Here is a 14,472-nt window from a genome sequence, read left to right as displayed (position 1 = left end):
AGTGGGAGCTGTGTGAAAACATGATCAATTCAGACGGTCAGCCCTTCAGTTTTTCCCAGGATGGGAACGCTCCCACAGCTATCAATGTAAAACTGACTTGAAAGACCACCTTTCACGTTACATAAAGTCAAACTTAACAGTGTGTCAGCTCTGAAACAAGGGTGACATTAGGACAAAAGAAACATGATGAATGAACATGAAAATAAATTTATTTGAAAATATTTCCTCTGAACATTCAGATTTGGTTTATTTACACGAACCATTCAATGCTTTTATTTTCAGTTCAACTCTTAGTTTAAACCATGGTTAAGTCATGAAAATGCTCAATTACTCTTGAGGCCAAATGTGTACCAGGAAGTGCACAGAAGGCTGGATAAACATTTAACAGTCAGAAAGGAAACAACTCTCTTTGATTGTTCAGAAATCCAGTTAGAGGACTCCCCGACATAAATACTTAAAAGATAATGCTCAGAGATTTCTAACAACTCAAACTGATATTTGTTGTTAAGAACAGTACAAAAAAACTCACGTGGACCAAACGCATGAGACGACTGAACAGTTCAGATTCCTGATATGTGGAGCCCGCAGGCTCGCCACAGGTAAGAGACAGTCACCAGTGCTACAAATATGACGGTCAGCTAAAAGTGCTTCTTTACGACGAACGCACTGTAAACATCGTCTCTAAGGCCTCGGTTCACATCTTTTTTCTTACCATATTGCTTCGTACCTTCACACCTAGAGAATACGGGCATAGTCAATTAGAGAGAGGGGAAAACACTTCAGGGGTTCAGGCTTTGCCTTCAAATCAGAAACGTAACAATTCAAACCTGCTTTTGACTATAAGAGTACAAATAAAATAATCGACACTATTCGCTTTAACACTCCGTTTTTTATATTACTGACCATTTTTCCTCTTAACTGCACAATCCACATCACCTGAAAGGTCCAGTGTGCAGGATTTAGGTGCATCTATTGGCAGAAACAGAATTTAATGTTCAGAATCGTGTTTTCTTTAGTGTAAAATCACCTGGAAATAGGAATTGCTGTGCTTTTGTTACCTCAGAATGAGCTCTTTATATCTGCAGGGGGTTTGAATTCTCTTCCAGAGATGGGCTTTAGCATTTTTAGCACCCACTGTAAAGGAGGGTGAGGTGAGGGGCATTCAGTTGGTTGATATCTACAAGCCCACAGCTAGAGGCCATTAAATCCTACACACTGGACCTTTAAAGGTAGCTGCCGTGCTGCAGCTTTGCACATTTGGCGATGACGCCGGGAAGACCACCGCAAATTGTAGTGTCGTACTGTTGCTTGTGCGCTAGTTACTTTGGTTTTGTTGAGTCTTAGGAGAAGGTACCGGTGAGGATGGCCTCTTGTTGCTGCTGATGAAGGGTCCCGATACCGACGGCAGGGACCGGCAGAGCAGGTCGGCTCACTAACTGGAGCTGAGAAGGCAGAGGAGACAGTGCAGTGTGTGCGAGGTCCACCATTTATTTCAGAAGCTTTTTATTTAGTGAAACACTGCTCACCTTGCAGGCCAGCTGCTTCTCAAACCTCGGAGCTACAAAAGACCAGGGACCCATGTTCTGAGGCTCCTCCTGGCTCCATATAAACTCTGTGGAGGAAAAGAGGACACGATTCAGTGTTTTTCAGGGCGAGTTCACAACAATCATGTGACTTCACACAGGTTAGGGAGCTCTTCTGCAGCCCTTTGACCACAAACTGAAACAAACTTCAAACTGAAACCAGATCTACTGCAGCACATTTGGGGGGGTGTGGGGGGGTGTGAAAACAATGAAACAGAGAGCTGAAGTGAAACCTAAACTTTGACATTTTGTATAAAAACCTCCTCACAATCATACTGACATTTACAATAACTATAAAAACTCAGCCTCTGAACACACCGTCACTCAACAGTGTTTCAGGCGGTTCACTCAGAAACACAAATGGATATAACGTAATTGATTTTTTTTAACTTAAATAAATAGCTGACGAACTGATTAGTTGTTTTACAGTAATCATTTTTAATCAAAGATAGTAAAACAAACCTATGACAGTAGATTTAATATGTTTGTGTTTTGGGGAGCTGGTCTGACAAAATGAGTCATCATAATAAATAAAAATGGGTGTTTTTTTTGCTATTTTCTGCCATTTTACGAACTACACTCTTGAATCAGTTGAACCAGAAAAGAATCAGCAGCTTAATTGATAATGAAAATAATTGTGCTGCAGCTCTATTGTTTTTGTTTTTTAGCTGCATTTGCCAACAAGCTGTGATAACAAGTGCTGTAGTCAGTCAGGTCTCAGACACACTGATGGAGGAAGCCCTCAGCGAAAGACGAGCTGAGTTACAAAGACGAGTTGGAACAGCGTGAAGCCGAGAGGAGACTTCAGAACTTGAGTGAAAACTGCCAGTCAAATCATCTTCCTCCTCTGATGCGAAGAAGAGAGAAAATCATCTTCATTGAGCTGAGCCGACGACCCACAAACACAAAGGATTAATGCGTAAAGAGACCGATGTTGACACTGTTAGCCTGCAGTTCCTCATTCTTGGAAAGTCTTTCAAAACACAATGAAGCAGTCACCGTCTGGACTGACATTCAGCTGCACAGGGTGGACAAAATAACAGAAACAGTTAACGCCGCTCTGGTGAAGCTCACCCCTCACATTTTGTTTTGTCCCTGATACACCAGCGTTTGTTTTTCTTTTCTGTCTTTTCCTTTTGTAACGCTGTCTTCAGGGCTCACTTATGAAAGTGACTGTCAGGCTTCTATTGAAGCCGCAGCACGCTGCTGAATGCCTTTCAGCTTACTGTGACTCAATCACATAGCTGCTTTGGCAACTTCTGAATCTCTGAATGAGCGTGTTGAAGAAAAGTCCCATTATTCAGAGAGATCAAACTGAAAGAACTTTCTACTGTGAGTAAAGGTCAAAGGTCGTTGCTCACATTGAATCCCCCTCACTGAAGGATACAGACAAAGCCAGACATCTATGAAGGTGTCAACAGCCTCATCAGGACAAACACAAAATGAGTGTGTCGCCGTAGAAGTGAAAGACTCATGTGTGTTCTGTATTTTCAGTCAGTCAGACTTTCATGCCGTCTTTGTAGATTTCTCAAAAAAGCACAGCTAAAAGGATTAAAGCAGAACATGAAGAGCTTTTAGTTTCTCAGAAGGACGTTCATATCTGGAACAAACTTCCAGAAGATCTGAGGCTTCTGATCTAAACTCTTAAATCAAAGCACTTTTCTCTTTGCATCTGCTTTTTATTACATTTGGGGTTTTATTATGAAGGTTTATTCTGTTATCTATTATTTTGTCTACGTTTACTCTTGAGCTAATAATGTTTTTTTAAAGCATTTTTAAGCTCGATGAGTTGCCTTTGTGTCTGAAAAGTACCTATTGTGCCTCAAAAACTGACATATGCAAAACATGGATAAAGTAAGTGTGCACAAAAATAGCAGACCGCAAGGAACAGTGGACACGAAGAGATGAACCGATTTTGAAAATAACTGGTGACGAAAACAGAAATCATATATGATGAGCTTCAGCAGTGGGGTTGTAGTAATGGCTGTTAATTTGTCCTCTGTGTTCCTTCTTTGGTTTCTAAGTCAAGCGGATGAACAGAAATAGCAGCGTATGGTGAGGAACACAGCCTGGTCCTCCACACTGAACCGCTCACAGCTGTTAAATTAGATTTGTCAAAGTGTTAATTTGTTCATAAACAAGCCCTGGTTTTCACGACAAGCATAAAGCTAAACAGAAATGAACTTTTCCCCAACGACTGCACTGAAATCACACAAACTGTGGCTGTGATGGCACTTATGAAGTCAGCCTGCCTCCGAACAGCACACGTACCTTTAGCTTTGGGGTATTTTTTGAGCTCCTGCTGCAGAGGCTCCAGAGGGAACGGACACAGCTCCTCCACACGGATGAGTGCTGTGTTCTGGTTGGCAGCTGCTGTCTCTCTCTGCTTCAGCAGGGCATAGTAATGCTTCCCTGAGCACAGCACCACCTTCTGGACACTGCATGGAAAAAGAAAAAAGGGACAAGGTTTCATGTATGTGAAAGCAGGGCTAGTCACTGCAATTATGATGCCCTGCAGTTTGAATTATTAGTTTAACTAAACTACAGAATAAATTACAATCATTAGAAAAGTCTGATGTGACGTCTGTACCTTTCTGCTGAGACCGAAGTGTCACCCAAAACTGGTCTGAACGATGTTCCTGGTGCCAGTTCAACCAGACTGGAAACCGCCCCCTGCAAAAAGAACAAACATTATTCAGCTGCTCGCATGGAAACATCAGCGTGACAGAGACGGATCAGTTTAATATTTCTTCTTTACGACATCCGCAGCGCTTACAGAAAATCTGAGCAGAGTCTTGGGCCCAACCACAATGAGCGGTTTGCGGAAGTTACGGATCATCTGTCTCCTCAGCACGTGGAAGTACTGAGCCGGAGTGGTGGGGTTGACCACAGCCATGTTCACATTGTCGCCGTCCACGCCCTCCTCTCTACTGTCACACATCTAAGAGACAAAAGAGGGCCAGCTGGCGATCATTTACAATCCAGGTAACGTGTGACACAACACACAGCCAACTAGAAGACACACATTCACCTAAGAAACAACCAAACTTGGAAACATTTGCAGTCTCAATAACAGAGTGATGATGCTCAGCAGCAGAGACCTGGATGTCCTGACGTCTGGATAATCCCACCAGTTAACCAATAACAACAGTTCAAAGTCCAAATCTGGAGGATGATCAGTTCTTGCAACGCTTAAGTGGATTGTGTTTGTGACCTCATGAGACGATTACTGGTCCTTTACTGTATGAACTGTCATGTTTATTCATCAGTGTAATGTTTGCATTAAAAAGCCTTTTAAAAAAAGCTGATTTAGAGCTGAGCTTTGAAAATAACAGTCCTCTATTGGTCTGTGAAAAGTTCATAATCAGCAGGTTTTCTTGCATAAACGTACCAATTTTCCATTTGTGCGGTGCCGGATTGGATGCTACTTCATATGCTGTAACGTGCACTAGTTTTAAACCAGGTTGCAATGAATCTGCAACACATTCAGACATTTAAAAAACACCAAACACAACACGTAGTGGACTGTACTGTGAAAGGTCAACAGTTCCAGACATGCATTAGGTCTGAAATCGCCCCACTCTTACTACAAAGTGCACTCCATTTAGCCCCCTCCGTTTCAAGTGTTTTAACTGTGTCCATGTACATGTTTAAGCTAACACTGCAGTGAGTCACCTTTATAGATCTGTGTGACACTAAAGCTGTCCCCGATGACGCAAAAGGACGATGAGTCTTAAGCATCTGAAATTACATTCACAACAGTGTTAACTGCAGGGGGTCAATTATATAGGCAGTAGTGAATGGGGACGGAAGGATTTCCAACGCAGCCTCAATCTTATGTCTTTTATGAGCCGACTACTGGTGGCCAATTAAGTAACATTATCTCTGTGGGTTTGTTATTGATTTCACCTGTTAATGGCTTGTAAATAATGTCCTCTGTGCTGCTTTATGCTCCTTTGTACTGAAGACAACTGGCCTGGGCTGGCATGTACCATGACTCTTACCATACCATGACGTATTCTGCACTATTTTTGCACAAATGCCCAGAAAAGAATAATTCTATGAATATGACCCCTCAGTTCATTCCTCAGTTCCTGGTATGCAGGTGCCATGTTGCTTTTTTTAGATCTCTGCTCCAGCTCATAAACACAGTGGACAACCCCATCTCCAAAAAGTTGGCACGCTGTATAAAAAGTAAATAAAAACAGAATGCAATCATTTGAAAAAAACAAACAAACAAAAAAAACGTGTTAACAGACAATGTTTTTGAGATTTTTTGATGAGGTAAAACGTTCAATATATTGCCTTTGTTATGTTTTCAGTTGGGCAAGTGTCACAGTCTGTTTTATTTATGTTTTGCACAGCGTCTCAACTTCAGGTTTTCAGGGTTAGAATAGTTGTGCCTAACATGATCAAGGGGGAAAGGGACACTGGCCCACATCTAAAGCTCTTTCCATGTTATTAACCTCTGCACTGGCTGAGGTAAAACATTAAAGGTTGTTGTTTTGTTTGTTTTTGGTGTATCTTTAATCAACAGCCTATGGATTTGCAGCACTTGAACATGTAGTTATGTCACATTATATGAGATGCATGATAAGAGGTGGGAAAGATTTCCATGTTATGAATGAATGAGGCAGCCATGTTTGCTTGGTTTTCATGCTGTAACATAACATAGTAAGTGCCAAGTCTGACATTTCCACGGGGATGCTGACCGGCCATTTATACAAAATCAGGAACTGGTAACATGATTTGATGTGAATGTGACATTACAGGACCACAGACCTGGAGGAAGCGCTCCATATGGCAGGATGAGTGTTCAGGTCCGGCTCCATCGTAGCCGTGAGGCAGCAGGATCACCATCCCATTCTGTAGCAGCCACTTGGCTTCACCTGGGGACACAGCGGTTTCACATCTAATGTGTGAAGATTTTTCCAAAAATAAAAGAGAATGAGGGAAATTGTGAATCTGCTGAAAGCACCAGTGGGCAGACGTTTACCTCCAGACAGGAAGGTATCAAAGATGATCTGTGCTCCATTGAAGAAATCTCCAAACTGGGCCTCCCAGATGGGAAGGAGCTTCGGCTGTGCGATGCTCATACCATACTCAAATCCAAGCACCGCCTCCTCAGACAGCGGGCTGTTGCACACCTGAACACACACACAATACGCCACAATGTTTGATATTATGTAAGAATGAATGTTCTAAATATGTCCTGACAGATCACACGCATGTTCTGTCTGGTGTAAAAGGGTTTTACCTCCAGGAAACCGGCCTGCTGTGGGCTGATGTGGTTCAGAGGGATGAAGGTGTCGTTAGTGTCTTGGCACACCACCATCACGTGCCGCTGACTGAACGTGCCTCGTCCAACATCCTGTCCACTGATTCGAATATGAAAGCCTGCAACAACAACGATTTGAAATCTACAAATCCATTTCTCAAACTTCTCTTAAATGTGATCTCGTGTACTTTCTGCTTGACACTGACCTTGAGAGAGGAGAGAGCCGAAAGCCAAAGCCTCTGCTGTGGACCAGTCCAGTTTGGTCCCATCTTCCAACTTGTGCAACCGAGCCTGAGATCACAAAGGAAGAAAAAAATCATCATCTCACTGCTGCCATATCAACAACAGACGATGCAGTGGAAGAGATGGCCGCACCTGTACGTGGGTCTTCATAAGGTGGCTGTGCAGCTGGATGTGCTCAGGGATGTCCACAGATTTTGCCCCCACAAACTGCAGCAGGGGAACGGGGACACCCGTGTCCCAGGTGCTGACTCGAGCCTGGGGTTCCACCAGATCCCCCCAGCGGCCCTGCAGGTTGGTGGGCGGAGGGCTGTACAGGGTCATGTTGGACAGCTTGTCGTTGAGCATGCTGTAGTGTTTGGACTTGATCTCGTCACGCTCAGCATCGGTCATCAGACCCTCGGAGATCAGCTGGTCTGAGTAGGCGTCAGGGACGCTCTTACGGGATCTGTGAAGATGTGACAATGTGATCCAAATATATACAAATGACAATGTGTCTGTGGTATCTGTATCTGTGGTGGAAAAAACGTTTTGTTATTAAAAAAATTTAACTGACTGGGTTTAACTCCATTGCAAATGCAAAAACAACATATTCCACTTACAAGGTTCAGTTTAAAAGAGTTGATTGAGATTTTCATTTACACATTACCAAGAAAAATCCTTCTGTTTGTAGGAACTTTGTCTTTTTGGTCAGAACCCAAACATTTCAGCAGGTCACAGAAAAGCAGGTCGCATCAGTTCTGACTCTATAACAGCAGTGATTGCCCTGAAACTGTTGAGGCAAACTATTTTTGTGGAAATGTTGTAGTGACCAGCAGTGGTATACAGTATAAACTGGAATCAGACCTACAATTGTTGTTTTGATCAGTATTCTATGTGAAATCTTGGTTGGACACTTTTTATCTGCAGGTGAATCAAACTGACCGGATGATCTTGTACATGGCGGGGTTGGTGAAGAAAGGCTCATCCAGCTCGTTGTGGCCCCACTGACGGTAGCAGATCAGGTCCAGGATGACGTCTTTCCTGAAAAGCCGCTGGTAGTCCACAGCCAGCCGAGTGGCCCGTATCACGTCCTCTGCATCATCTCCGTTTATGTGGATGACAGCGCAGTTCACCATCTTACCTGTGACACAAATGTGAGCACTTGTAACAGGATACATGAGCTGTGATAGTTTGAAGGCAAATGTCAGGTTTTACCCCACATCAAACTGTATCAAACTAAACTAAACTAACTCTAATTACTCTGATACGCACAGTATCTACAATATTCACTGACCGACGTCACTGCAGTACAAAGAGGATCTCCCCCTCTCGGATGGAGTGGTATAGCCCACTTGGTTGTTCACAATGAGGTGGATGCTCCCACCGACTCTGTAGTGAGGTAGGTTTGAAAGGGTCAACGTCTCTGTAACAATCCCTTGGCCAGTGAAGGAGCCGTCACCGTGGACCTGCGAGAGGAGGACACCGATTCTGTTGAAGTTTTGGTAACACTGCTCAAAGGTTCGATAAGGACAGCTTCAACAATAAATACTGACAGTGTTAAGGTACTCTTCTTGTATAGTTGTTGGCTGCATGTGTGTATTAGCTGCTATGAATCAGTACCTGCAGACAGACGACGTGGTCCCCCGGCTGGGCACAGTCATCGGGCGAATAGTCTCCTTCCTTCTTGAGCTGCTGCCTGGCTCGGGTTTTGCCCTGAGCCACGGGGTTGATCGCCTCGAGGTGAGACGGGTTGGGCAGCATGGTCACGTGAAGAGGGTGTCCAGCTCCGAAATCCAACTCCACCGAGGAGGTGAGGTGGGAGAGGACGTCGCCGGCGGCGGGCGAGGTGTCCGGGAACTCGCTGAGGCCGCGCATCTTACGGAACATGAGCTGGAGAGAAGAAATGATGGAGGAACAGTGTTGTTTGATCTTATCTTACCCTTGTTTGCTGTCCAGTAGCTGGCCATGACTTTCTGTTTACTTGTGCTACTGATAACAGTGGTGCGATGTAAACTAATCTTATTAGGCCGTGGATAACTTTGAAGTATTCATGTCTCATTGAATGTGGCTGCCTCGGGGTAATTAACCTCTGGTGGGAACTTCAGCAGGCCTGTCAGGAGGTTGAGTCGGCCTCTGTGCGGCATGCCGATGATAATGTCAGTGACCCCGCTGTGGGCCGCCTGGTAGAAAAGCTCGTGGAAGAAGCCCATCATGCTCTCTGCTCCTTCTCCTCCATAACGTTTCACAGTAGCAAACTTGGTGGCTAGAAAGTGGTCAAATTCCTGCAGATTGTGAGAGGAAAAACATGAAATCACCACATGAAACATTGTTTTTACATTGGATATGGATGTTACCCCCTGCCTCTTTCGTCTTGGATCTACCTGAGACTCCAGCATGACCTTGGCCAGCTGCCTCCTCTCCTCGGTGGAGAAACTCCTCTTCTTGAGTTCCTCAAAGCGGTCAGCGAACCACTCCCTCTCCTCCAGGCTGCTCAGCTGGCTGGTCTCCACTGACAGGTGGCCGCAGTAGGCTTCTTCCAGGTAGGCCTGAACCTCCTCCACTGAGGCCTCCGCTTTGCCAAAGTGTCGTAAACCTGCGAAACACATGAGCAGTGATGACACAGATATGAGGTTCTGACTGTTCATGAATGAAGCGGCCATTCATGTTTTAGTGAGTTTCATGCTTTACTCAATAGTCTTCGGTCCTGCACCACTGGCCTCTTGTCCTCTTGGCGCATTTCCATTACACAGTTCCAGCTCTACTCGACTTGGTCCTATTCTACTTGGTTTGGTTGAGTTTCCATTACAATTGAGTACTTCATAGTACCTCCTCAACGTAGGCGGGGTCGTCATACCACAACTGCGCGAAACTGCCATGACGTCAATTTGTACGTGACGCAAACAGAGCCGACAAACAATGGAGGACATCGAGGCGATGTTGTATTTGCTGCTCGGTTTGTGGCTTTTTGTCACACACTCCGTCTAGCTCCCTTTGAATTCTTTCATCTGCCACCAAACCCAGAAAAGTCTGGACCTCGTCGACGGACCACGGTGATATTTTACGAGCAGCCATTTCCCTCGAGTGAGAATAAAGAATAAAGTCAGCGGTTGCTGTTGCCCGGCGTTACAATGGAGGGGGCGGGATTGTTTTTCCGGTGTTGGACGTCGCAGACCAGTGACGACACTCTCCGGCCAATCAGTGGCCGACAGGCTGTTGACGTCACACATATAGTATCGCTTCTACTCGCTTGGAACCAGAGCAGGTACTAAAAATAGTATTGGGTACCAGGTACCATCCCTATTTTAACCTCAGCTGGAAGGCAAGACCATCTTCCAACCCTTTCCATCCTTATGTCTATAAAACAGTCAAATTACAGATAAATAAAGTTGTTTATTCAGTTCTTTCTGTGGGACTTTGCAGTGTTTCCCTGCAGAATGACAGTCAGGGTGGACACAGCAAAAAAACATCATCATCAATCAGTAAATCAATATGTGGCAGGCAGTGTTGGTATCATGGCGGGGAATAAATCAGGTTTCTGTATATTATGTACTTTCATGTCACTTACAAATTAATGCATCAGTAAACTTAATCAAATATAATATTAACCTCACATGAGCCACATTTTTGCATGATGACTACTTTTACTTTTGATGGTTTCAGTACATTTTGCTGATTCTTACATACATTTATTTGCCCATCAGTTCAATACATAAGTTATATGGGAGTGATTTTACATAGTTGTATTGCTTCTTTAACCTAATTTGAAGATCTAAATCTAACTTCTACGACATTCAGTCAATTATTATCAGTGAAGTTTATCTTACAAAGAATATGAAGAAATTTTTTCTTTAGTTGTGATATAAAAGTTCTTTAAAAAGTCCAGATTACACAGTATGTAAAGCAAAGCATATAAAAATGGACTTAGTATTAAAAGTAAAAGTATTAAATGCAGAAAAATGGCCCCTGTGATATACTAATAGATTATTACATTACATTACTATTACTCATGCATTAATTAAGACAGGATATGACTGTTGTAGTTGACTGAGAAAGAGCTAATGTTTATTATTTCATCCCACCACTGAGATCACATAATGCTGCATGAATATGAGACACAAAACGTGGTGAGAAGAAGTAGAAAATGTCATTATCCCAGCACGTGAAGCATGCATCCTGCGGGTTTCATGCCCAGCTGTCAGGTACCTGAGGTGTTGAGCGGTCCTCTGATGCTGCCGCTCAGCATGTTTATCTCCGGGACGCTGTCAGCAACAGGCTTCTGGGGCTGTAAGGGGTTAATTTTAGCAGCCTTGTGCCCATGTTGCCTGTATGCCTCCACCAGACGGGACAGGCCATGATCTGAGCACAGAGCAGAGCAACAGTCAGGATGAGCTGTCCTAAAACCAGCGTCAGTGTGAGCTACTGAGAGCGAAGACAACAAAACCATCATCTGCATCTGAAAATTCACTGGGAGTGACACGTGACGCACGCATAAAACGAATACTGGAATAAAATAGCGTTCTAAACCAGAATTAAAGCGCATTTGTTTGTCAGTAACATTACTTTATCGCGGTAAAGACTCCTCGCCTTCTTATCAGGTGATGTTAAAGTGTCCATACTGTGAATTAACCCCATACTGACCTTGATTCAGCGCCGCGATGCGCTCGCTCTGCACTCTCTGCTGCCTCTCGCTCTGTTTGGGTCGGTATCCGTACACACCTTTTTCGGTGTGATAACAGCTGCCGACAACCTGACGAGCGACACAGGGTGGCAGTCTAGTGAGCGACTTCTTCAGGAAAAGTACGGCCGACATGATTAAAAAGTTCTGCTTCACGCCACACGCCACCGGCTATAGGACAACGGCCATACTGCCGAGACAGCGACGTTGAGGGAGGAGACGCCGCACCGGAAGCCTATTGGCTGACGGTCCTCCACTCGTTTCACAATCCTGCTCCGAGGAAATGCGCATTTTTGTTTTTTTTTGTTAATTTTCTGTCACATTTATCAAACAGCAGGTTTGTGATTGTAGTACCCAGGGATGCATTTTGGAGCAACGGTGCATTATGTTTAAGCTAAACTAGCATAAAATGCTCGAAGTAACTGAAGCAGCCCGCGTGACGTAGCGCAACAAGTGTCATCAAGCAACATTTGCGCTGCATTCATGTGCTCCTTGTAAAATCCATATTCTACATGTGGAAAGCAGGATTTCAATTGGTTTTGGTCAGAAAATGGTCAATTTTCTGTTTCTCGCTACTTTGATTTTTTTCTAGTTACTCACTGCTTAAAATTCCCCTTAGCGACAAGATACATTCTGGAGCAACGGTGTATTATGTTTAGGCTTCATTAGAATGTTCAAAGAAAGGATGTAAGTGAAGTAGCCATCGTGACGTAGCGCAACAAGTGTCATCAGGTAACGACACTTGCGCTGCATTCATGCGTTCCTTGTAAATTCCGATTGCACACTTGGAAGGAAAGATTTCAAGTGGTTTTGGTAACAATGAACTTAATGTCCTGGACAGTGCTTATCACCATCATCATCAAAACACCAAATGAGGGAATATCCTTTGGAGGAATAATGTCCACATCCTGTAGTTTACAGAGTTACAGAGAGCAGATTAGTCTATGTCAAGGTGCATTAAAATATTAAGGAGGCTTTTGTTGGCAAAACGTCAAAACATCTTACTAAGACACTTTACATGCTTATTTCTGAACTTGTAAAAATACTGTCATGTCATGTCATGTCATGTCATGTCATGTCATGTCATGTCATGTCATGTCATGTCAAAGAAAGACATTAGTCTGTTAAAACAGTAAAAGAGAAAACCATTATAACTAATTTGCCTTGTGCAGCTACAATTTGCCTGTGATACAAGATGAGCTTTGTTCCCGTTACGACAGAATCAGCTTTGTTTTGTTCGCATTTAGGGACGGCCTGAGTTGACACAGCTGAGACCTTAGACTCAAATGTTAGCTGCAGCTGTGTGAAAGCCTCATTAACTGTAACATCAGCAGAACCCAGTGCTCTGAAGCCTCATTTCCAGTTCAGAAAGTCTCAGATGAACCATTAAAATGTTTTGCAGCATGCTTTATAATCAGTTCTCAGCTGTTTTAAAGTTCCCTTATCGGCTCACTTGGTTGTGTTTTGAAGTTTTGTTAATAATGGGAGGTTAGACATACAGTAGGCCCATAGTTGTTTAAAATGGAACAATCCCTGCCTTTTTATTTGGGGAATGACAACTCACTCAACTTCTATCTGTTTTCATTTTGCAGTTTATAGTAACTTTGTTTTAGTACAAGAATTTAAGCATATTGTAAATGTATTTGTACACTCAAATGTTAACCACTGGCATCTTTAAATGCTTGCACATTTTGCAAAGATTTATAGCCAAAGTTGCTAAACAGACTGACTACATGTCTCTGCTAGTTTCTGGTACAATCTCCGCCACTGGGTGGAGATATTTTGCAGTGTTTCCTGTCTGAAGGAGAAGGTAAACCACAAGCATTAGTCTCATAAAGTCAAGTTATTTTATGTTGCTTTCAGAAGTCTTATTGTGATTAAGATGGAGGAGGAGAATCTTGGGGTAAATTTCATTGTCATTTTAAGGACAAACTGATAAGGAAAATTATGAGAAATTACATTTTTAATATGAAGCCATTACAAAGCAGAGTCTGCAGACTCTGCTCAGTCCATAGATTCTGCTGGTCATTTACCTTCTAAATCGTTTTATTTTCACAATGAAATCAAACATTTGGTTTCCAGTTTTCCATGTCAAAAACATTGGTCCTTGGTTTCTTCTGAACAATGTCTCCCTGTATTATTCCCTGTTTTAGCAGGGCACACTGTACCCTAAATGAACAAGCAAGGTCATTTCATTGCAACTTTAATGAATAATTAATGAATAATAACCAATTTAACAAGAGAGGAAACTGCAGAAAAGGAGGAAGACATGCCAGTTTCATTTCACAACAGTCATCAGACCATGATGCAATGCTGCAGAACATGTTGTGTCTGGTTAAAAGGTGAGGCGAGGCTCTCTTTATCCTGATAGTAATGACTCCATCTCTTGCCTGCGTTACACTGCTATCATTGTGCCGCTAGTTATTATCCTCTCTATATACAGATGGTCAAAGGTCAGTCTCAAGGCCCTGTAGGGTGGCACGCTGGGGAATGACAGTCTCAGGTAGCTGAGGGAGGTGAATAACCAACAAAATGTAAACACTTTCACTTTATAATAACCTCAGTGAGATACTTGAGACTGCAGAATGATCATATAAATAGGTATAAAAGGATGTGCGTCTGTTCCAAGCTGCAGTCTCTGAGAACACTTCAGCAATGATTGTTTGGGTGTTACTGACCCCAGTATGAGACAAACTCACCCCTGATGGTGTGGA

At 43.2% G+C, this 14,472-nt stretch overlaps 1 protein-coding gene across 1 annotated transcript; it reads right to left on the bottom strand.

The window, feature by feature from the left end:
- Window positions 1-188: 188 nt before the first annotated feature.
- dhtkd1 (dehydrogenase E1 and transketolase domain containing 1) lies at window positions 189-11,953 on the bottom strand. The gene is made up of 17 exons (XM_070972949.1): window positions 11,722-11,953; window positions 11,287-11,439; window positions 9,465-9,676; window positions 9,171-9,365; window positions 8,704-8,973; window positions 8,378-8,549; window positions 8,026-8,224; window positions 7,237-7,549; window positions 7,068-7,152; window positions 6,841-6,980; window positions 6,580-6,730; window positions 6,366-6,472; window positions 4,360-4,524; window positions 4,174-4,256; window positions 3,855-4,021; window positions 1,527-1,612; window positions 189-1,442 (listed from the first exon to the last, which is right to left on the bottom strand). The coding sequence occupies exons 1-17, from the start codon at window positions 11,891-11,893 to the stop codon at window positions 1,341-1,343; spliced, it is 2,772 nt and encodes a 923-aa protein (XP_070829050.1). The 5' UTR covers window positions 11,894-11,953; the 3' UTR covers window positions 189-1,340.
- Window positions 11,954-14,472: the final 2,519 nt, after the last annotated feature.

The sequence above is a fragment of the Chaetodon trifascialis genome, chromosome 10 (genome assembly GCF_039877785.1).
Source record: "Chaetodon trifascialis isolate fChaTrf1 chromosome 10, fChaTrf1.hap1, whole genome shotgun sequence".
NCBI lineage: Eukaryota > Metazoa > Chordata > Actinopteri > Chaetodontiformes > Chaetodontidae > Chaetodon > Chaetodon trifascialis.
The sequence above is the reverse complement of the archived record's forward strand: the minus strand, read 5'-3'. Positions and strand labels throughout refer to the sequence as shown.